Source organism: Sinocyclocheilus anshuiensis, unplaced genomic scaffold (genome assembly GCF_001515605.1).
Source record: "Sinocyclocheilus anshuiensis isolate Anshui unplaced genomic scaffold, SAMN03320099.WGS_v1.1 scaffold1365, whole genome shotgun sequence".
Classification (NCBI taxonomy): domain Eukaryota; kingdom Metazoa; phylum Chordata; class Actinopteri; order Cypriniformes; family Cyprinidae; genus Sinocyclocheilus; species Sinocyclocheilus anshuiensis.
Window position 1 is genome coordinate 153,387 of NW_015551032.1, and position 22,488 is coordinate 175,874.

Sequence of the window (22,488 nt, forward strand, 5' to 3'; positions counted from 1 at the left end):
TCTTCCCTTTGCCAATGGAGTCTATGAAGAATTGTTTCCAAATTTAGCCTTCAGTGGCCACTGCAACTTCCATGCAGCATGATGTATGGAAATTGTGGGGAAATTGAGCAAAAAATGTAATCTTTAAATTAGATATTATATATATATATAACATATACACACTAAAATGTTTCATTTACTATAGTTAATAATATACTGTATATACTATACTGTACTGTAATATTTAGTTGTGATTGACAATTAATTAATTAATTAAAATTAATATACTATACTGTATTGTAATGTATTTAGTTGTGATTGACAATTATTAGAAATATGTCAGAAAGAGTTTTAGTGGAAATATGTAGGCAGTAGGTGTGCATAGAGTGCAATAAAATATTTACAAAAGGGGCATCAAGCTTTATTAAAGTGTCCAAGTCCACTCCAGGTTTTCCTCTTCCTGTTCTCTGCCTGCTCCACTCTGATGAGAGAAACCCAAGTGATCCTAGAGTGAGAAAACACAGACCAAAAAAAACCACACACACAAAATCACACAACTCTGCTCTTCTCGCACTGCAAACAGGGAAATGTCCCAGTGCTGTGTAATCTTGAAGCACTGCTTGTTCAGTCTAACTCTGGTAAAAAATTAGCTTTTGATAGGCTCAGATGTGTTTGCAGTGTTTCTGTGCTTCATCTGTTTGTAATTTCAAGACAGAGAGAGAAAACAGGCCAAAAGAGAGAGAGAGAGAGACAAATAGTTAGGCTTTTGCTGACGAATGACATTTATGCATCTGACAGCTATTCAGTGATCATTTGTTACAAATGTGCATGAGTATGTGAGGAAAGAGAGGGAGGGGCTGAAGAGGGAGAGAACGAAAGGGAGAAAAGAGAAAAAATGTTCTGAGGTTGAATCATGTGACATTTGTTTGGCCATTTTTATAGCCTATAGTCATGTTCGCATGTAGTGTCTGCAATCAGATGATGTTAGACTATTTTCCCAACTCTCTCATTGTTTATTCGCCTCTTACTCACACAAGTTCCATTCTGCAAGAGCTAAACCTGCAACCCCTTTTTCTCTTTCCTTCCTTTGTAAAGGGATGACTCAGCCCTGCTTTTCTTCTGTGTGCAAAGGGAAAGAGTAGGATAGAAGATGGTGGAAATAGAAACTATTGAATAAAGAGATCTATTGAAGATAGGAAAAAAAGAGGGTGAGTCGGACAGAGACTGACTTAGAAAGTAAAGCATAAAGTTTGATAACAGGAGTGAGAGAGAAGTTTTTAAAGTGGTCTTTTGACTAATCATCTGTGGGTGGGGCTTTGAGTGTGGGAGACTGTCAACAGTGTTTTCCCTTCATGGACTTCTAGAGCAACAGAGAAGAACAGAACGAATGCATTTGTTTTAGTTAGAGACAGAGAGAGAGAGAGAGGGAGGAAAGCTGTTTTAATATGTAAGCGTAGAGGATGGACCATCAGCATGTGTGAATATGGATGTGTGTGCTTTAGTATATGACAGGGTAGAAGATTTCAGTGTGTGTTACATGCCGAACCGAGAGTAACTACTTTCATGCGATAAGATGCACACACAAACTTGTCAGACTCACCCTGAAGATTATTAGTGAAGAACACCAGGAGCGAGGGATTCCCTTAAAGAGAAAGAGAGAGAGAAAAAGAGAGAGAGAGGGAGAAGGATGAAGTGCCGCCGCAGGGTAAGACTTCTTGTTTTTACATCTGTCTATGTGAGTGTGTCGTGAATGCCTGTATTCCAGTTTTCAAACAGTGACGTTTTATTTCGTAAAGGTGAAAATCAATGCCCCATTTAGTTTTTTTCAGCGTATATATGTGCATGGTGGGTTGCAGACATGTTTTTCTGATTGTTTGAGCGTTCACAGAGGTTTTGTTGTTGATTTGCCACTCCTTTATGCATAGCATGTCTTGCGGTGACACACTGCACAAGATCTCTTTCCTATGAGGCCAGCCTGCCTATCTTAGTGTCCAGCTAGAGATCACTCATATGGGCTGCAGAGTACAGAACGGCCCTTATATGGAAGAGCTGGAGACTTATAAACACAAAAGCCCAGAGAAATGTCTCAGTGCCAGATTATACAGCAAAGCTGTATTACACCTTCCTCGGGGAGTACAGTACCCACATTCTCAGCTGTAGGAATAGTGTCCACAGGCTACTGCTTTTGAAATACAACGTAGAATTCTCTGTTAAATACATCCTCATACAGTAACTTATTATTTGAGTCACACAAGCAGCTCAATGACTTGAGAGCTCTTTTACACCTGGTATTTCTTCTCAGATGTAAAAGGGGTCTAATATGTTTTGTGATCCAGTCACTCAAACTATATTTGGAGGTAGTCAAAATGCATGTGACCACATCATATTTGTAGTGTAAATGCTAATCTGTCCTGGTATATCGTGGGCAGCAGCAAAGAACAGACTACTCAAATATCAATCAACCTTTGAGCTAAAACAATCATTTTAAATGTTGGTTATGTGTGACGGTCTAATACAGTATTTGTATATACAAAAAATTCAGATCTTGAGAAAACTTGAGGCCACCAGCTTCAGGACTTTGAGTATTACTCCGCTTATGGAAACAAAAGTTGCATAAACTTAACAATTAAAGTTGGTCTGTACTTTCATCAAACATAATATAATAAAAACTCTAATTTTAATTTTACATAATTTTACATAATAGTGACGACTAATCACTCTAATGGTGACTTTTACAACAAAATATAATCAAAAACCCCACATGGATCTAATTCTGAATAACAAAAATGTATCATCATAAGTCCCCATGCTTTAGCCAAAAACAAATGATTTTATCAGTGCATTATCAGTGCTCATACTAAATATCCTCAAAGTTGACTATTTAATTTTTTATATATTGTTGACTTTTTCTACATTCAATAGATCAATCAGCCTCTAAAATAGCTTTGTCTGACAAAATGAAAGTTGGATTTACCGAGCGATATTCACTGATGTTGTGAATATCGAGACCTTCTCCTTTATGAAATTCAGTCACAAGTGGTCACAGGGGGCACATTTTAAATGCATGTAAACACCAGGTGTAAACAGCAATGTGTCTCGGCTGACCAATTGTGATCAAATCACCCGGAACCGATGTTAATACTAGGTGTTGTGTTAACAGGCCCAGCTCCACAGGGTGGCCCGGATCATGAGCTTGGCCCTTGCAAAACTCCCTCTCCTACTGAGCTGAAGCCGAGCATTCAGGGCCTGAGATAAATAGCGTTGGTTGACCTTGTCACAGCAACTGCATGTAGTATAAACTAAGTTTGTGTTCAATAGTGTTTATCTAATGTTGTTTCAAAGCTGTGTTGCCAGCTTCAGCAGGTTATGTATTAGTTCTTGATTAAAAGATTGCTCTTTCAATATTTCTCTAATAGTCACTTCCACCCATCAGCTTTGCATCTCTGAACAAGCATATTCAATACAATCCTGCATCAGTCTTTCCTGGAGGCTAGTGTATCTGTATTGAAATGAGTAACAACATTGTTCCGTGTCAGTCTATGATTGTTACATCTTCAGTTTCATTTACCTACCCCTTAACTACACATATAAAAAAGACAAAGTGTGGTTGTTCAGTTTATTTGTCAGTTACCAGTCTTATTTGACAGTTTTTTGCCAGAACAAGCTCTAATCTGAACCGTAGTCAAAAGTCTATGTCATACCAGGTCATTAATTGCTTGGTCATTGAGAGTGCAGATTAAAGTGACTAAAGAATTAAAATGACTACTACAGTTTAAACTTTGATCCGGCTTTTATAGGTGCAGTTGGGAACTCACATAGACATTTTGGGAAATCATTTGAAATCAGTCTTTATTTTTGCAATTTTGTTTGTTGAGCACAAAATAACACATCTCATCTTTAAAACAAAATCTGTGCACATAGATCCTAAACAAGCTTTTAAGTCAAAACTCAGTCAGTTGAGCTAATGAATCTTCAGTGTTTCATTTTTTGTTAACAACACTCAAGATCAGAAACTGATGTAACTTGCCAAAAACATTAACTATAAAAAACAAATCATGATGAAAAAAAAATATGATTACCCTTCCATGTCCATTACATCATAAAAATAAATGTAACAGACATGTTCCTGTGGCTTGGTGCTAGAACATAGCGTTAGCAGCGCAAAAGTTTGTGGGTTCAATTCCCAGGGAACACACATACTGGTAAAAATGTATAGCCTGAATGCACTGTAAGTCGCTTTGGATAAATTATTATTAAGTTGTTTTTGAGTTGTTGATGGGTTCTTTTTTTGAATTTGAAGTTTTAAACTTGTTTGGTTTTATAAACATGGTCAATTTAAACACCCCAAATGGAACACAGAAAACATGAGGGGCACAATGAGAAAAGGAATTAATTTTAGAGACAGATATCATTATCTGCTGAAGCTTGTTTTTGTGTGTGTACGTCTGTATCCTACTGTGTAAAAGTACATGAGAACACAAAAAACACACACACACACACACACACACACAGGGCGAAGAGAACAATGTATTAAAAATGGCAAGAGGAAAGATTTAAAAGTGCAGGTGTGTGGGGAGGGGGATATCTGGTGAGTTGTTAAAATCTTGTTAGGCATTTTAGGGGACCCTTATCACTAAGTAATTGGAAAAGAATCTGTGGAACAACAGTGGAGCAGAGCCAAGGAAAGTGAACATCCACTCACACACAGCATTACTCCCAGCAGATTATTGTTCTAGCATGAGGTTCCACAGGTGACCTTCCTGTCTCTCTCTCTCTCTCTTTCTGAACCCACTCCAAAAACAGACATCCTCAAACACTTAAAGTCTTGCCAGATTTTCCACTGGGTTCACATGCAGAGGTACTAGCACTAACTGAAAAACAGACAACTGTGTTTGTGTGTCAGGAACCAATGCCAGATATTTCCATGGCACCCTTCCTTAGTGAATTTGTACTCGCATGAATGTGTGTTGTTTGTCTTTTGTACTTTTGTAATTGATTTGTACTTTTTCTGATTATATATATATATATTTTTTTAAATTTATTTATATATAAAATGTATATTTGTGTTATTTACTTATTAACAGTTTCAGAGGGAATCTCCAGACTTTTGTGTTTGCATTTTTGCAATCTGCAGAATTCTGAAAATGTTAACAAATGACTCAAAGCATTTAATAAACAACCACACAAGGGGCAGGGATGTGCAGAACTTTGTGAATGACGGGGGTTCCAATTCTGTGTAAATCGGTGGAATTTTTTTCAGAATTTCTGCGGCCGCGGATTCCATGTGGGCCTGGTTGTAAGTGAAAGTATCGTGGCTCTGCTGTGTGTAAGTGTTTGCATCAGTGTTCTCTTTGTGTTTATTTACTTTCTATATCACCTTGTCTCTCGATAGGAGGTTGGTGTAGAGGGGGGTGTAAGTTTAGTGATGGAGAGCGCTCTCTCGGCAAGAGATCGGGTCGGCGTCCAAGACTTCTTGCTCTTGGAGAACTACAACAGCGAAGCTGCTTTCATTGAAAACCTACACCGCCGGTACAGAGAGGGCCTCATTTATGTAAGTCATACACAAACACCATATTACTATATAATATAACTAGATAAAAAAGTTTGTCTAGACAAACTTTGAAGTTGGGTTGAAAAAGCCTAGCCTGAAAGTTTGAAAAAGTTGTAAAAAATTTCTAAAGTTTGGAGAGACTTCCGGTAAGATGGCGGTGTGAGAAGTCGCAAAGTTTCTGCTCTTGAGTATTACTTTTGCTTATATTCATCATTTCTAGTTCTTTGCACGTCCGGCGCATCTGGCATTATAGCACGAGGTTAATCAGATTTTAATAAAGTCCATTAGTAACCTAATATGCCGAGACCCAATACGAAGAAGGCCACAGATACTGCGGAAGAAAACGCTCAGGTAACTGAAGTCTTTGGTAAGGAGAGCTTCGCCAAACCCCTGGTGGTAGACAGAGCACATCGTTCCCTGGCCCCCCCCGCCGAGACCAAACCAGGCCCCGAGACCCTTTATCGTCCGACTACATCACTATCAGACGAGGGAATTAATTTTTCGACTCGCGCGGGAAAAGGGACAGCTTCTATACAAGAGTTCTCGGATCCATTTCTATCCGGATGTAAGTGTGGAGGTCGCCAAACGGAGAGCTGCTTTCAACCCGATTAAAGCGCAGCTTAGGGAGGGCGGTATCGAGTTCGGCCTTCTTTTTCCCGCACGCTTGCGAATAACCCACAACGGTATGAGGCATTTCTTTGATTCACCTCAACAAACTACCGAGTTTATTCAGGGTGTTTTGTCACCCACTGTGGACAAGTAGTGCTAATTATGTAATGCTAAACTAATTAATTGTTGACTGTTCAGTGGACATATTCAAATCCATCTTTGTCTGAACGGTACTCGTTTGCGGTTCTGCGATGGTGGACAGTCAGCTCTGTGAACGATACATTTGGTGATGATAACGTGCACTTAATATTGGTTGCATACTGAATGCGCCACCAATAGCACCTCCTAAAGGCAGGGGTCGCCTTTTTACAGGAAACGCACATTTTGAATGCAGATGTAGTGAAACTCAGACGGTGTTGGGGGGGGGGGTCGGGTTTTTCATTCTTGTTTTATTGTGTTATTTCTCTCAATGCTGAAAAGGCATTCGATCGGGTAGAGTGGGAGTATCTTTTCTTAAAGCGATAGTTTACCCAAAAATGAAAATTTGATTTTTATCTGCTTACCCCCAGGGCAAGATGTAGGTGATTTTGTTTCTTCAGTAGAACACAAACAAAGATTTTTCTCTGTCCTTTGCTCCTCCCGCGACAACACCCCCATTAACGTAAACTACGCCAGAGCGCGTACACACCTCACGCACCGGAAGTCGTGCGCGTGCTCAAAGCAGTTGGACATAGTGGTGTATTAGAGGTAAAAAATGATATAAATACTGTTCGGTTTCTGGCACAAACCGATCGTTTCGTGTGTTAGGACATCAATGTGTCGTCAGGAGCCGCAGGGTTTAATTTGGATTTGTCTGTGCATGTTTTTTTTACACTCATAGACTTTGTTACCATTGCCATGCATTATAAGACTGATGGACTCCAACGGTTGGACTTAAAAATCATCAAATGTGTTCTACTGAAGAAACAAAGTCACCTACATCTTGGATGCCCTGGGGGTAAGCAGATAAACATCAAATTTTCATTTTTGGGTGAACTATCCCTTTAACTCTTAAAAAATTCGGCTTCCCTGAGGATATGATTTCCTGGATCAAGCTTTTATATTCTGCCCCAGTAGCTTCTGTTTGCACAAACAATGTTTTTTCAGAATATTTGTCCTTGTATAGAGGTACAAGGCAAGGTTGCCCGCTCTCACCCTTGCTGTTCGCAATTTCCATTGAGCCTTTGGCCATGCTACTTTTGGCCATGCTACTTCCTATTTTTAGAGGCATCACTCGAAATGGCATGGAGCATAAAATTTCTTTATATGCGGATGATGTTCTTTTATACGTTTCTAACCCCGCTACATCACTACCCCATATGTTGTCAGTATTAGAGGATTTCGGGAAAATCTCAGGTTATAAAATTAATATGCAGAAGACAGAGTACTTTCCGATTATGTCTCCTGATTTGGCTTCCTGTATTATCCCATTTAGAGTGGTTCAGGATGGGTTTAAATACCTGGGTATTTCAGTTACGTGTTCTTTTGATAATTTATTTAAGGCCAATTTTACCCCACTCCTAGAACGTTGCAAGCATGATTTCAAGAAATGGTCTGCCTTACCTTTGTCTCTGGCTGGCCGTCTTAATTTGATTAAAATGGCGGTTCTGCCATGCTTTTTATATTTATTTTCCAATATACCTATATTCATAAGAAAAGGGTTTTTTTCCAACCTGGATAAGTTAATTAGCTGCTTTTTGTGGGGGGGGTAAAAATCCCCTCGTATTAGAAAATCCTTTTTGCAGAAACCTAAGTGTCAAGGAGGGATGGCATTGCCTAACTTTTTGTTTTATTATTGGGCAAGCAATATTCAAAAAGTTGTGTACTGGGCATCAGATTGGGACTCAAAGTCAATTCCAGTGTGGGTGCAAGGGGAGGAAGCCTGCACCAAATTTTCTCTCAAGTCTTTGGTTTGTGCACCACTTCCAATATCAGGAAAGAGCTTTATTACATCACCTAATCCAGTAGTTGTGCATACGTTAAAAATTTGGTCACAGTTTAGGAGGCATTTTGGTTTCCAGGCTGCCTCAATTGCTGATCCCATTGTCTCCAATTGTTTATTCCCCCCATTCTTTATAGACACTGCGTTTCTGGCATGGGAAGACCAGGGAATTAGGATCCTTAAAAGATTTATTTTTAAATAATATTTTCTGTTCATTTGAGGAGCTTGTGCATAATTTTTCAGTTTCCAAACCGTATATTTTTTAGATACCTGCAGATAAGGAGTTTTATTAAGTCAATGTTCAAGTCTTTTCCTGAAATACCTGCTCCTTCAGTCATTGAGGAAATGCTGGATTTAAAGCAAAGGAATAATTTCTCGTATTTATTCTCTTATAAGCACCATAGATCCGCAAAGTTTAGACCATGTTAAAATTTCATGGCAACTTGACCTGGGTAGAGACTTTACTGATATGGAATGGGAAGGTATTTTGGACAAAGTACATTCATCATCACCCTGTGCCAGGCATTCCCTCATTCAATTTAAAATACTTCACAGACTACATTTTACCAATTCAAAATTGGCTAGACTCTATCCTACTATTAGTCCTGCATGCATCAGATGCCTACATTCGCCTGCCACAACAGCCCATATGTTCTGGTCATGCCCAAAACTGGCGGGATTTTGGAGAAATATCTTTAAATCTTTTAGTGATATATATGGTGTTTCTATTGACCCTGACCCCCTCTTAGCTGTTTTCGGGACTAGTCCTGAAGATACTGTGCTTACAGAAGGAATGTATAAGGTAGTTGCCTTTACTACACTGTTGGCAAGACGTTTAATTATCTTCCATTGGAAAAAAGCTGAGCCCCCAACACATAATAGATGGGTTAAAGAAGTGATGTATTTTATCCAGCTTGAAAAAATCAAATTCACTGTCAGAGGCTCAAAACGCAAATTTTTTGAAGCATGGTCACCCTTCTTAACATATTTTGATGACTTGCAATTTACTGAGGGAGGGGTTACCTAAACACCGGAACAAATATGGACCTACAAACTCTGCCATTCAACCACTTTAGTTTTATTTATTTATTTATTGATTTATTGATTTATTATTATTATCATTACTATTTTTTATTATTAAAAAATACATATATTTTACATTATCTTTATTCATTTATTTATTTTGCTGATGATCTTTTGTCTTGTTTATAGCCTTTCACATCAGTTACAACTATGGTAAACTGAACAGCCTGAGGCAGGTATAAGGTGGTTCATTTCCTTCTTCATTTACTTATTGATTTGTTCACTTGTATATTTAATATTTAATTTTCTAATTGTTAGACCTATGTATGTACCCTATACCCTACATATGTACGTTGCTGATACACATTTGTTTGTTGTTTTGAAGATAGTGTCTGTTGTCTTTGAACGGTTAGCTATTTGCTTCTGCTGTTAAAGCCGCACAAAGAGTGGAATGGGGGAATATTCTGGGATGTTTGTTTCTTTTTTGTTGCAATTTTTATTATTCATTTTTTTTCCCTGTTAATAGAAATGCCTATAAATAAAGTATTAAAAAAAAAGAATAATTCTAAAGTTTGACGCTTTTCAGTTTGAAATAATTTGAAGTTTAAAGTAGTTTTAAAGCTTAAAGTTTGAATGTTTTGAAGGCAATACAGTCTGTCAGAAAGAGATATTGTCAGATGATAGATAGGTAGCATGTTTAAAGCATGAATTAGCACATAGCTAGAATGTTTGAACATGTTTTACCATGTTTTTAGCATGATTAACATGTTGCTAGTATGTTTCTACCATGATTAGCATGTTTTTAGCTTGTCGTTAACATATTTGTAGCAAGTTGCTAGCATGATTAGCATGTCACAAGCATGTGGCTTTTCTAGCATGATTAACATGTCGCTAGCATGTTGTTACCATGTTTTTAACATGATTGGCCTGTTGTTAGCATGTTTCTAGTATGATTAATAATAATTAATAATTATAAATGATTAATAATTCATTACATTTATATAGAGCTTTTCTAGGCACTCAAAGCGCTTTACATTGTCAGGGGGGTCTCTCCTCATCCACCACCAGTGTGCAGCATCCACCTGGATGATGCGACGGCAGCCATAGTGCGCCAGAACGCCCACTACACACCAGCTTATTGGTGGAGAGGAGACAGAGTGATGAAGCCAATCAGTAGATATGGGGATTGTTAGGCTTAGCTTCAGTGGGCAACCAGCCTTGGGCTACAGGGTGATATGGATGCCGATTAGCATGTTTATAGTATGTTTCTTGTATGATTAGCATGTCACTTGGATGTTTTTAACGTTTACCATGTCGCTATGATGTTTTTAGCATGTTTAGCCTGTCACTAGCATGTTTCTAGTATGATTAGCATGTTGCTAGTATGTTTCTAGCATGATTAGCATGTCGCTAACATGTTTCTAATATGATTAGCCTGTCGCTAGCATGTTTCTACAGTACAGTAGCATGATTAATAGCTAGCAAGTTGCTATGATGTTTCCAACATGATTAGCATGTTGCAAGCATGATTCTGGCATGATTAGCATGTTGCTATCATGTTGCTGATAGATAGATAGATAGATAGATAGATAGATAGATAGATAGATAGATTAGAAATAGTACATAGAATGATAGAACCACATACAGGTGCATCTCAATAAATTAGAATGTCGTGGAAAAGTTCATTTATTTCAGTAATTCAACTAAAATTGTGAAACTCGTGTATTAAATAAATTCAATGCACACAGACTGAAGTAGTTTAAGTCTTTGGTTCTTTTAATTGTGATGATTTTGGCTCACATTTAACAAAAACCCACCAATTCACTATCTCAACAAATTAGAATATGGTGACATGCCAATCAGCTAATCAACTCAAAACACCTGCAAAGGTTTCCTGAGCCTTGATGCACCTGTAGATAGTATAGTATAGATAGATAGATAGATATAGTCAGATTATAGATAGATAGATATAGTCAGATTATAGATAGATAGATTAATGGAGTTTAAATGTATCAGAAATAGTACATAGAAGGGAAGCTTGATTGATTCTCAAGGCATTTCTGAGAGTTTAAGTTTGAATTTTGACAGTTGGAGTTTGAATAGTCTTGGCTTATTTGAACATTCCGTCAATGTAAGTCTATGGGATTTTTATGATTTTTAATGTTCAGTTTTATGAAAACCATAAGTCCAATCAGTTAGATCACTTGCTGAGCAAAAGAGACTTCTTTCAAAAAGACTTAAAAGTCTTATCGACCCCAAACTCTTGAATGGTACTTTACATTAACTATGTTGTTTTCTGCTTTGATCCACTTTTCTTTCTCTCCTTCTACCTCTTTATCTGTCTGTCTTCATAAGACGTATATTGGCTCAGTGCTGGTGTCAGTGAATCCTTACAGAGAGTTGGAGATTTACTCCAAACAGAACATGGAGCGACACAGAGGAGTCAATTTCTATGAGATCTCACCTCACATGTGAGTGTTAAGTGTGTGTGTGTGTGTTTATGTTTATGTGTGTTATGGCTGTGAGAATCCCTGAGAACATTCCGCCAATTCTCTTAGTATGACTCACTTTCCTGGAGATTCTGGAGACTGGACAATGCATACAACTTTCCACTCACACATTCACACCCACACACCCAAACCCACATACTGTACTCATTAAAAAAATTGTGAAATCCTTCCCGTAGAAAATATGAAAATACAGGAAAGAAAACTGTGCTTGTTGAAGGACTTCATAGGATTTTACAATTTTTACACATTAAGTGTTTGCACACATGAAGAAACGTTCATGGCTTTGAAACCTATAACTGTAACTGGTTTTGTTATATGTGAGTGAGTCTGTATCTGTTTGTGTGACTTCAGTTTTGCCCTGGCCGATAATTCATATCGTGCACTGCGGACTGAGAGACGAAATCAGTGTATTCTGATTTCGGGAGAGAGTGGTGCTGGAAAGACTGAGGCCTCCAAAAAAATACTTCAGTACTACACACACATCTGTCCCACCCGCAACAACACACACACTATCAGAGAGAGACTGTTGCAGTCCAACCCAGTACTGGAGGTGAGCACACACAAACACTGCAAGGGTCCTCTGTACACAGCTTGCTAAATGTCACTCTCACTCTGTCACAACAGGCTTTTGGGAATGCTAAAACTCTCCGGAATGACAATTCGAGTCGTTTTGGGAAATACATGGACATTCAGTTTGACTATAAGGTAAATGGAACACACTTCTTAGTTTAAGACCACAAACCTTTGCTTAAATCCAGCCCAAATTTACTGGTCTACATTTCAGCTGTTCACATTAGCAAAAGACTGATATATTTCATATTTCAGAAAATATTTAGCCATTGTGAGATTATTGTCATAGGCTTATACACAAAGCCTAAAATTTTGTGCACCATTATAAACAATTCTTTCTGATTCTGTCTTGTTCAGGGCGCTCCAATTGGAGGTCACATCCTAAACTACCTGTTAGAGAAATCCCGTGTGGCCCATCAGAACCATGGTGAGAGAAACTTCCACATCTTCTATCAGCTGCTGGAGGGTGGAGAAGAACCTCTTTTGAAGAGACTCGGTTTGGAGAAAACCAACCCACAACATTATCATTACCTGGTTAAGGTGTTTATGTTCATTGTGTCTATATGTGTCCATGAAAGAGAGCAGATTTGTCTACCATTATCAGGCCATGGCTATTATTTGCGTGTTAGTGGTGTGTGTATGTGTTTGTATGTAACATACTCTCTCTCTGTCAGGGTAACTGTCCACGGGTGAGCTCTATCAATGATAAGAATGGTTGGAAAGTTGTGAGAAATGCTCTCACCATCATTGGCTTTAATGAGGAGGAGGTACAGGTGTGCACACCCAAACCCTTTGGACATTCAATATCTTCTGTCACAGTCCGGAAACACACTTACAATGTCCCTCTCCTCTTTAGGAGCTGATGGAGATTGTGGCCAGTGTTTTACATCTGGGTAACATACAGTTCGGTGAAGATGAGGAGGGAGAGACACACATAACCACTGGACCCCAACTGCAATATCTGTCCCAGGTGAGCTGAGCACTCATGCTGTAAGTGAGTTAATGTCCTGTCTCAAGTGATATGTTAGTATGTGTCTGAACTTTATACCTGGTTCTGGGGAATTAGATACCTGTCTCATTAGAGTCACTTGTCTCAGGTTTGTTGTGTGCTATTTTGTGAAGAGCAGAGTGTCCTGAGGCTGTTCTCTGTTTTAAGATGTACACTTTTCAAAGCTTAATTAAAAGTGATTTATATCTCCATTTCAGATAAAGATGTCAGGTTAAACAGGGGAGACCTTGCAATTGAAATATTTTTTTCCATTATAAGTCACAGACTCCTGCAAATCTACCTACCATATTTTTGTAAAATAAATACTTATTTGTGGCAAAACTTCTGTACAGTTAATAGAATGAACATAAAGATCGGATTATAATTATAATTAAATATTATATTATAATTAAAATAATGTAATTATTTTTTATGTTTAACCTTTTTCTAAAATAATATGAAACAAGACTTGTGTCTTGAACTAGATACTTTAATGAAATAATGGTCATCACACATTTTAAAGATCCAATTTCTCCATTCATTCATACAAGTTTAACTTAATAACTAGTGTTACAATTGCTCCTGATCTTACAGACATGATGAAATCTCGTATGGCATGTACCAGCTAGAGTGACAGCATCTGTCTGAAACCTCTCTGAATACCTAAAATAGATATTAGTTTGAATTCAAAGGCACCATTACAAATCCAAAAAATGATTTTTATATCCCAAAGTCTTTTTGTTGAAAGTGTTTTGTTTGTTTGAAAAAGCTGAAATGATCACACCATTGTTTAGTGTTACAATTGTCCACCTGATGTCTTGCACACATACATAGATGCAGAGAATGTGCCTTATTTTTTTCTGTCAACAGCTGCTGGGTGTGGATGGGTCAGTCCTGCAAGAAGCTCTTACTCACAAGAAAATTGTTGCCAAAGGGGAGGAGGTAATATCACAATATCTCTCTGTCTGTTCTGTCTTGCTTTCAGATTTCAACACACTTGATCTTTGCTTATATTCTCATGCATTCTGTCTATTAGTAGATGAACAAACAGTTATTTGTGTGTGTGTTTGATTTCAGATGATCAGTCCCTTGAGTTTAGAACAGGCTCTCTCTGCTCGGGACTCTTTGGCCAAAGCCATATATGGTCGTGCCTTTACCTGGCTTGTCCAGAAGTTAAACCGATCATTGGCCTTTAAGGTGTGTTTCTACTTTCTGTCGATGAGGACTGTGCCCCTGCTTTACTTAAGTGGGCTTATTTGTCTGAATGTCATCACGCATGTATGAACTGGAGCTTAGTGTGCTTTTTTTCGGTTCTGATGTGCCTTCTAGTGGAGTGATTATAAAGATGATCATATTTTTGTGTTTTTACAGGATGAGGTCTACTACTCCAGTAAATGTTCTTCAATTATTGGTTTGCTGGACATATATGGATTTGAGGTCTTTCAACACAACAGGTGCGTTTGACTCACTCTCTCGCTCTTTGACTGTCGAAACTTAGCTGAAGAAATAGTAAAATAGAAATAGTTTATTTGCATCATTAAAAACATGACATTAAAGAAAATATGAAAATAAAATGACATTAAGATATGAGAATGGAAGTAAGGAATAATTAATAAGGGCATTCATCTCTTTCTTTTTTCTGTCTATAGTTTTGAGCAGTTCTGCATTAATTACTGCAATGAAAAACTGCAGCAGCTGTTTATTGAGCTCACACTGAAAAGTGAACAGGAGGAGTATGAGGCGGAGGGGATTGTGGTGAGTGTGTGGGAGAAAAATAAGACAAAAATCAGTGCATGAGTTCACCTACGTTGAAAATATTTCCATTAATACATTTCTAAAACATTTCCATTAATAACTAACTTTTATTATTTAAAGGAATAGTTCACCCAAAAAAGTAAAATTCTGTCATCATTGGGTGAACTAGCCCTTAAATTAAATGCTGAGGAGAGCCCTCTATTATGAACAGCAAAACCCTCTGTTTAGACTTATGTACTTGTATTAGACTTATTTTTGTATATAAAAAAAAGACACATTTTCAACATTGATAATACTTATAAATGTTTCTTGAGCACCATATCAGGATATTAAAATGATTTCTGAAGGATCATGTGACACTGAAGACTGGAGTAATGATGCTGAAAATTCAGCTTTGCCATCACAGGAATAAATGACATGTTAATATATATTGAAAGAGAAAACCTAAATTGTAATAATATTTCACAATATTACTGTTTTTGCTGTTGTTGTTTTCCGGCTCAAATAAATGCAGCCTTGGTGTGTAGACAGACTGCTCACATTTCTTTCTTTCATTTTTGTTGTATTTGTGTAAAAATTGCATTCCTTGTGTTTTGGCCAGTGGGAGAGAGTGGAATATTTCAACAACAAAATCATCTGTGACCTGGTGGAGGAGAAACATAAAGGCATCATTGCCGTTCTGGTCTGTCTGTGTGTTCTCCTTCTAAATATGAGGATTGTATGTTCATCCAAATTGAACTGAAATCAACTTATCTAATTTATTGTAATCAGGATGAGGAGTGCTTAAGACGAGGAGATGCCAGTGACATCACCTTCCTGGAGAAGTTGGAGGACACACTGGGCGGCCATGCCCATTTTGTCACGTAGGACCACTGGCATACTCTCTGTGTCTCCATTGTTGAAGCAGCATGACTGATGTTTAAGATATTACTGGGATTTTGTCTGATATCTGATTTGTCCATTTTATGTTCCAGTCATAAAATGGCCAACGGGAAGATCCGCAAGGCAATTGGGCGAGAGGAGTTTAGACTTGTTCATTATGCTGGAGAGGTTAACTACAACGTCAGTGGTGAGGAGAGAACATCCCTTCATCCATCTGTCCACCATAGTTAATTTTTTTGGTGCTGTGATTGTAGTTTTTATCCCTCTATTTTCAGGGTTTCTGGACAAAAATAATGATCTGCTGTACAGACACCTGAAGGAGGTACAGTGTGTTTACTACAATGTGAGCAAGATGGTATGGCTGAAAAAGATATGTTTCTAAACCCACTGTATCTCATTGCAGGTGCTGTGTCAGTCGGGGAATCACATTGTCAGTCAGTGTTTCCATGCAGATGAGTTGATGGACCAGAGAAGACCAGAGACGGTTAGATGAACATAAACACATACAGACACATACTGTACATAAGCATAAAAAGAAATGAAGTCTTGTTGTCTCTGCTCAGGCTGCCACACAGTTCAAGCTCAGTTTAGCTAAACTGATGGAGATTCTGATGTCTAAGGAACCATCGTATGTCCGCTGCATAAAACCCAATGACGCTAAACAGCCTGGTAAAAGCATATGTGTGTTGTATTGATAGACCAATAAATTGCACACACCAACTAATGTGCTTGTATTTCCCTGTTTTGATGTTACTGACATTGAGCGTGCTGTTCTCCCTCCTTCCTCTTCCTCTGCTTCTTCAGGTAGATTTGATGAGGTTTTGGTCAGGCATCAGGTGAAGTATTTGGGTTTGATGGAGAATCTGAGAGTAAGGAGAGCTGGATTTGCATACAGACGGAACTATGAGGTGTTCTTAGAGAGGTCGGTCTCTCAGACACATTGATTTTTCATGCAACCAGTGTTTCTGCTAACAGAGGGCCATGTTTCTTTACTTTGTTTTGTGTTTTGTTTCTTGCACAGGTATAAGTCTCTGTGTCCAGACACCTGGCCAAACTGGCGTGGGAAACTCCCAGAGGGGGTCGCCACTCTGGTCAAACACCTCAACTACAAACCTGAAGAATACAAACTGGGCAGGTGAGGGGTAAAAAGATAAAAGATTTTTAATGTTTTTGAGGGAAGTCTCTTATGCTCACTAAGGATGAACTTAAAAAAAACAGTAATATTGTAAAATATTATGACAATTTAAAATAACTATTTTCTATTTTAAAATATTTTAAAATGTAATTTATTCTTGTGGTAAAGCTGAATTTTCAGCAGCCATGATCCAGTCTTCACATGATCCTTCAGAAATAATTTTAATATGCTGACTGATGCTCAAGAAACATTTCTTATTATTATCAATGTTGAAAACATTTGTGCTGCTTAATATTTTTGTGGAAACAGTGATACATTTTTTCATTATTCCTTGATGAATAGAAAATTCAAAAGATCAGCATTAATTTGAATAGAGATATTTTATAACATCACAATACCTAATTTTTGATCAATTTAATGCATCTGTAATTTTTGTCCCTGAAAATAGTGACAAAAATCAAAAGGGGTCAGGAGATCCTCTTTTTCTGGCTCTGGGACAGCAGTGGAAGAGCTGGGATGATAATGATTGAATTTGAAAAATGTATCTTGGTTTTTTTTCTGTTTAGGTGCAAAATCTTTATCCGCTTCCCAAGGACTCTGTTTGTGACTGAGGATGCACTTGAGGCCAAGAAACAAACCATCGGTAAAACTGTGATGATGATGATGATGATAATGTTCCTTCACTGCAATCACTTACTTGTAAAGTTGAGATCATTTGCTTTTGCCGAAAAATCTCCTTTGCTGAGTGTTATTATGATATAATGAATAAATTTACAGTATTGGATTGTTTTTAAGCTGTCACTCTGCAGACATCTTGGCGGGGCTACAGGGAGCGAGCCAAGTACCACCAGATCCGACATGCAGGTAACCTTGACAAATAGCCTAAACACAGACAGACAGGCATAGCAAAGGAAGGCAACAGCCAGTCTGCTTGTCTCTTTCATCTTGCAGTAATTGTTATCCAGTCATGGTGGAGAGGAGTCAAAGGGCGAAGGAAAGCCATGCATCGTAGACAAGCAGCTGACACTATACGCAAGTATGAGAGTTTTTGTATCATGTAGGTGAATGAGTTACATTGGTTGTGTCATTGATTTCGTCCTTCCTTAATCATTGATTTTGTCCTTGCTTAATTCCACAGGTTCATCAAAGGCTTCATCCTGCGCAATGAGCCTCGTTGCCTTGACAATGCGTACTTCTTGGACCATGTGAGATTCTCCTTCTTGATGAAAGTGAAACGAAATCTGCCAAAAAGAGTGCTTGACAAGAGCTGGCCAAGACCACCGCCCTCACTCACTGAGGTATGATAATAATATATGGTAAAGGTATGATAAGGTATGATACTAAATTGAACCACTGAGCTCTGTTTGGTCAGACCAACTGGAGATTGAACAAATCAGTGTTTTGAGGATGTAGTTGTGGTTACACTAATGTTCAAAATGAATCTTTTTACTATTCAGCAAGGATGCGTTAAATATATGTATTTGAACTAAACATAAAACAAACAAAAAAACGTAATTTTTTCAACATTGATAATAATGAGATGTTTCTTGCGCACCAAATCAGGATATTAGAATGATTTCTGAAGGATCATGTGACACTGAAGACTGGAATAATGGCTGCTGAAAATTCAGCTTTGCCATCACAGGAATAAATGACATCTTAAAATATATTAGAATACAAAGTTATTTTATATTATAATTATATAACAGATTGTATAAAAGACTTATTTCAAAAACATTTTTAAAAATCCCCCCAAAATTCTGAATGATAGTGTATGTACAACTTTTTGTTTTCCCCTGCAGGCATCTGAGCACCTTCACAGGATGTGCATTCGCAACCTGGTCAATGACTACTGCAGGAGAATCCAGCCAGAGTGGAAGAAGCAGGTACTGCATTCATACAAGAGCAAACACACACACACATACATGGACAGACATAACTCATTTCATACTGTCTGCAGTTGGAACAGAAGGTTGTAGCCAGTGCGATCTTTAGGGGCCAGAAGGACTGCTACCCTCGAAGTGTTCCCAAACTCTTTGTAGCCACCAGGCTAGGTAATATTCACACACACACATGAAAAATGTCTTTGCTGAAAAACACACATACATACACGAACAAATACAGAAACTGACACATTTTTATTACCACAGAAGCTGAAGAGATCAATCTCAAAGTGCTGCAAACTCTTGGGAATGACAACAAGGTGAAGGTAAGTGTGTTTTTATACATTTGTGTGAAAATAAAGCTGAATGTTTGTGTGTATTCCATCGAAATGTACTATGCGGTGACCATTAAAAACATAGTGAAGTCCTTAGTCACTTCTAGGACCCACTGGGAAGTTTTTAATGCTACTTTGTTTGGTAACAAGGTTCCATTGTAGTGTTCATTAAAGTCCACAATGAATGAGGTTAAGTTGAAGTTTGTTTATTCATTTTGAATGTTACAGTATTTGAAATAAACTGATGTAACCTACAATATAAACTGCAAAGACATTTTGAACTGTAAATGAAAAAAGATCTAAAGATCACACACATGCTTCCAGCAGAACAAGCCATCTCAACACCTGAGGCTTCATCCTGTTGTTTCTCCTGTAGAGGGTGCACACAGACTCCAGAAAAAAAAAACATTAGACAATATGGACAAAAAAATAAAATAAAAAGTATAAATGGCTCCTGCAGATCCACCTTACCACAAAACAATGGCCAGTATTTATCATTTTTATGTTAATATTAGAGGGGTTGCGAATATTATTGTATATTCTTTTCTTTTTCAGTATGGTGTAGCGGTCACTAAGTACGATCGCCATGGTTTCCGCGCTCGTATGCGTCAGCTGCTGTTGACCGCTTCATCTGCTGTGCTGGTCCAGGAAGCAAAAATCAAACAACGTATCGACTACGGCACATTGCTGGGTAATGTTACTGTAATAAAGATCTCTCCATTGTTGCCTAACAATACTGTACTACAACCAAGCTTATTAAAGTTTCATACTCCTGTTTTTCACCGTATCTAATTCTTGGGTAATCATACCCTTCCCTAGTACTCAACCCATAAATTCTCATCTGTGACACACAACCAGTGCTCCATTAATCTCTTTCTGGGTAACACTTCACACAATACTATACAATCTTGGTTTGTTTCTTTTTGTAGGTATCTCTCTTAGTTCCCTCAGTGATGGATTCTTTGTTTTGCATATTCCTTCCACTGACAGTAAGCAGAAGGTGAGAGAAGCACTGTTATGATTTGTGATTGTATTGGTTGTGCAGTTGTTTCACTTTGACTTTCTGATCTTTAGGGTGACCTGATGCTGCAATGCGATCATGTGATTGAGGCTGTCACCAAGCTGGCCATCATGGCAGACAAGATACACAATGTCAACATCAGCCAGGACAGGTGTGTGTGCGTGTGCGTGTGCGCGTGCGCGTGCGCGTGTGCGTGCACACACAGAGGCAAATCCAGTAATAGACCTGTAATAGTGTTTGGGAGTGGTGGTGATGTTCTCTAGAAAAGCATGAGCACCGTCCCTGCATACATCTTACTTCATTTCTCTGACGATCTGAAATTTTCTTGATGTGTTGAAAGTTGCATACTTTGTGGGTTTTCAATCCAGGATCCCTTGAATAGCAAAATTCTGTCTACATCACCAAGTCTTGTGCTATTTTTTTTATACACTACCATTCAAAAGTTTGGGGTTAGTAAGATTTTCTTTTTTAAATAAAGAAATTAATACTTTATTCAGCAAGGATACATTAAATTGATGAGAAGTGACTGTAAAGAATTTATAATGTTACAAAGGATTTTTATATAAAATAAATACTTTTTACTTTCTATTAATCATAGAATCCTAAAAAATACAATAATGGTTTCCACACAAATATTAAGTAGCACAGCTGTTCTCAACATTTATAATAATAATGAATGTTTTTGGGCACTAAATCATCATATTAGAATGATTTCTGAAGGATCATGTGACACTGAGCTGTAGTGGCTTTTCCATCATAGGATCAGTTACATTACTGTGTCTTTGAACAAATAAATGCAGCCTTGGTGAGCATAAGAGGCTTCTCAAAAACACTGGAAAAAATCGTACCAGCCACAAACTTTTGAACAGAAGTGTGTATATTTTTATCTTTGTGTTTTCATTGTATTTGTATTTAATTTTAGTTTAGTTTACAGCAAGTATATGTACAGTATATGCATGTTTACAGTTTTCAATCTGATGAAGCTTTACTCTCCAGTATCAGGTTTGCCATAGCGAGGGGAAAGGAGGGAGTGATAGATTTCACCAGTGGTTCGGACCTGCGAGTTGTCAAGACCAAGAATGGACACTTGTCTGTGGTGAGAATCACACATTTACTTACAAAGAAATACAGGGCTGAAGAATGCAGTGGTTTTGGTTAGAAGGGTAGAGAAACAAAAAAGTTTATAAGAGTTTGGCAGAAAAAAAAGCAGGTAATGGGATTTAAGGAGGAGAGTTCAGAGGGGTTAAAATAAAATGGATTATTTTGCAAATGTTGTTTTCAAGTAAACATGATTACCCTGGTCTCTCTTTTCCAGACCACCCCACGAATCTCATGAACAGCCAATGACAGCTCACCAGCAGCAGACAGATCATTTCACAGGAGTGGTTTAGCCAATCACTACACAGAGCCAGACTACCCTTTTATGATTCATTTCAGTCTCACTCCAAAAGCACGTTAGCATGCTAGCAAGTGTATGTTAAAGGACATTTGCAATCTTTTTTTTCTGAATACTGAATTTAGATTATGCTTTAATGAAGATTTTGAATTAAATGAGTTCATTTTGTATTTTCTCTCATCTGACCAATTAAATTAATCTTTGTTTTTTCAGTTATGTTAATAATTCAAGCTTTACTATGAAGATATACTACAGAGTATTTTTAAGAGTTCTTATTAACTAGATGATCTTTTAAAATTTAAATACAAAAGCATAGTGCTTTACAAATAACACCAGTACTTATCAACGCAATGTTTTATAACTCAATTGTTATTGAATAATTTGGAAAAAAAAAAAGATTAAATGCATTATATTTAATGTGTTATTTTTGGTTTGCTTTATTAAATCTCTAAGACTTCAGACAGATGCAAAAAAATCTTGCTTTTTCAGGTGTTTTGAAATGGAGATCAGTCACAACATGTCTGCAAGTGTTCAGTATGACTTCACTTACCATCTGTTGTATGTAAAAAAAATAAAAAAAATAAAAAACTCACACAAATACACATGCACTACAAGTGATTCTTAGTCATTTTATTCAGTACATATACTGAAGTACATATGCACTTATTTATGAACAATAAATATCGTATGAAAAATATTTGGCACATATTTCACATAAATAAAATAAATAATTTAATAAATAAGACAAGGTGGAAAGTACAGGGGAATGAAAACAAAAAGGGGATGTAAAATTAATCTCATTCTGACCTCTGATTCGCTGATTATCAGTGGAGGAGGGAAGTGGGGTGTTTGGGGAATTTCGATCTTCCA

General features: G+C 37.5%; 1 protein-coding gene across 2 annotated transcripts in view; it reads left to right on the forward strand.

Moving 5' to 3' along the window:
* The window catches only part of LOC107661193 (unconventional myosin-Ic), a 26,312-nt gene extending 4,484 nt beyond the window's left edge, over nucleotides 1–21,828 (forward strand). Inside the window, exons 1-32 of one of the 2 annotated variants that reach the window (XM_016450671.1) lie at nucleotides 1,117–1,684; nucleotides 5,372–5,530; nucleotides 11,499–11,614; nucleotides 12,005–12,203; nucleotides 12,278–12,358; nucleotides 12,581–12,763; nucleotides 12,898–12,996; nucleotides 13,080–13,193; nucleotides 14,082–14,153; nucleotides 14,289–14,408; nucleotides 14,583–14,665; nucleotides 14,861–14,966; nucleotides 15,568–15,648; nucleotides 15,738–15,829; nucleotides 15,941–16,035; nucleotides 16,124–16,170; nucleotides 16,252–16,332; nucleotides 16,412–16,517; nucleotides 16,653–16,770; nucleotides 16,870–16,983; nucleotides 17,550–17,626; nucleotides 17,779–17,847; nucleotides 17,935–18,019; nucleotides 18,122–18,281; nucleotides 18,786–18,869; nucleotides 18,944–19,037; nucleotides 19,134–19,192; nucleotides 19,757–19,892; nucleotides 20,131–20,201; nucleotides 20,276–20,373; nucleotides 21,219–21,318; nucleotides 21,538–21,828. In XM_016450671.1, the coding sequence (XP_016306157.1) occupies nucleotides 1,667–1,684; nucleotides 5,372–5,530; nucleotides 11,499–11,614; nucleotides 12,005–12,203; nucleotides 12,278–12,358; nucleotides 12,581–12,763; nucleotides 12,898–12,996; nucleotides 13,080–13,193; nucleotides 14,082–14,153; nucleotides 14,289–14,408; nucleotides 14,583–14,665; nucleotides 14,861–14,966; nucleotides 15,568–15,648; nucleotides 15,738–15,829; nucleotides 15,941–16,035; nucleotides 16,124–16,170; nucleotides 16,252–16,332; nucleotides 16,412–16,517; nucleotides 16,653–16,770; nucleotides 16,870–16,983; nucleotides 17,550–17,626; nucleotides 17,779–17,847; nucleotides 17,935–18,019; nucleotides 18,122–18,281; nucleotides 18,786–18,869; nucleotides 18,944–19,037; nucleotides 19,134–19,192; nucleotides 19,757–19,892; nucleotides 20,131–20,201; nucleotides 20,276–20,373; nucleotides 21,219–21,318; nucleotides 21,538–21,558 (3,138 nt within the window). In that variant the 5' untranslated portion in view covers nucleotides 1,117–1,666 and the 3' untranslated portion in view covers nucleotides 21,559–21,828. Of the gene's footprint in view, nucleotides 1–1,116; nucleotides 1,685–5,371; nucleotides 5,531–11,498; nucleotides 11,615–12,004; nucleotides 12,204–12,277; nucleotides 12,359–12,580; nucleotides 12,764–12,897; nucleotides 12,997–13,079; nucleotides 13,194–14,081; nucleotides 14,154–14,288; nucleotides 14,409–14,582; nucleotides 14,666–14,860; nucleotides 14,967–15,567; nucleotides 15,649–15,737; nucleotides 15,830–15,940; nucleotides 16,036–16,123; nucleotides 16,171–16,251; nucleotides 16,333–16,411; nucleotides 16,518–16,652; nucleotides 16,771–16,869; nucleotides 16,984–17,549; nucleotides 17,627–17,778; nucleotides 17,848–17,934; nucleotides 18,020–18,121; nucleotides 18,282–18,785; nucleotides 18,870–18,943; nucleotides 19,038–19,133; nucleotides 19,193–19,756; nucleotides 19,893–20,130; nucleotides 20,202–20,275; nucleotides 20,374–21,218; nucleotides 21,319–21,537 lie in introns of those variants that run through there. The other variant, XM_016450672.1, reaches the window with a different exon arrangement.
* The last annotated feature ends 660 nt before the right edge of the window (nucleotides 21,829–22,488 follow it).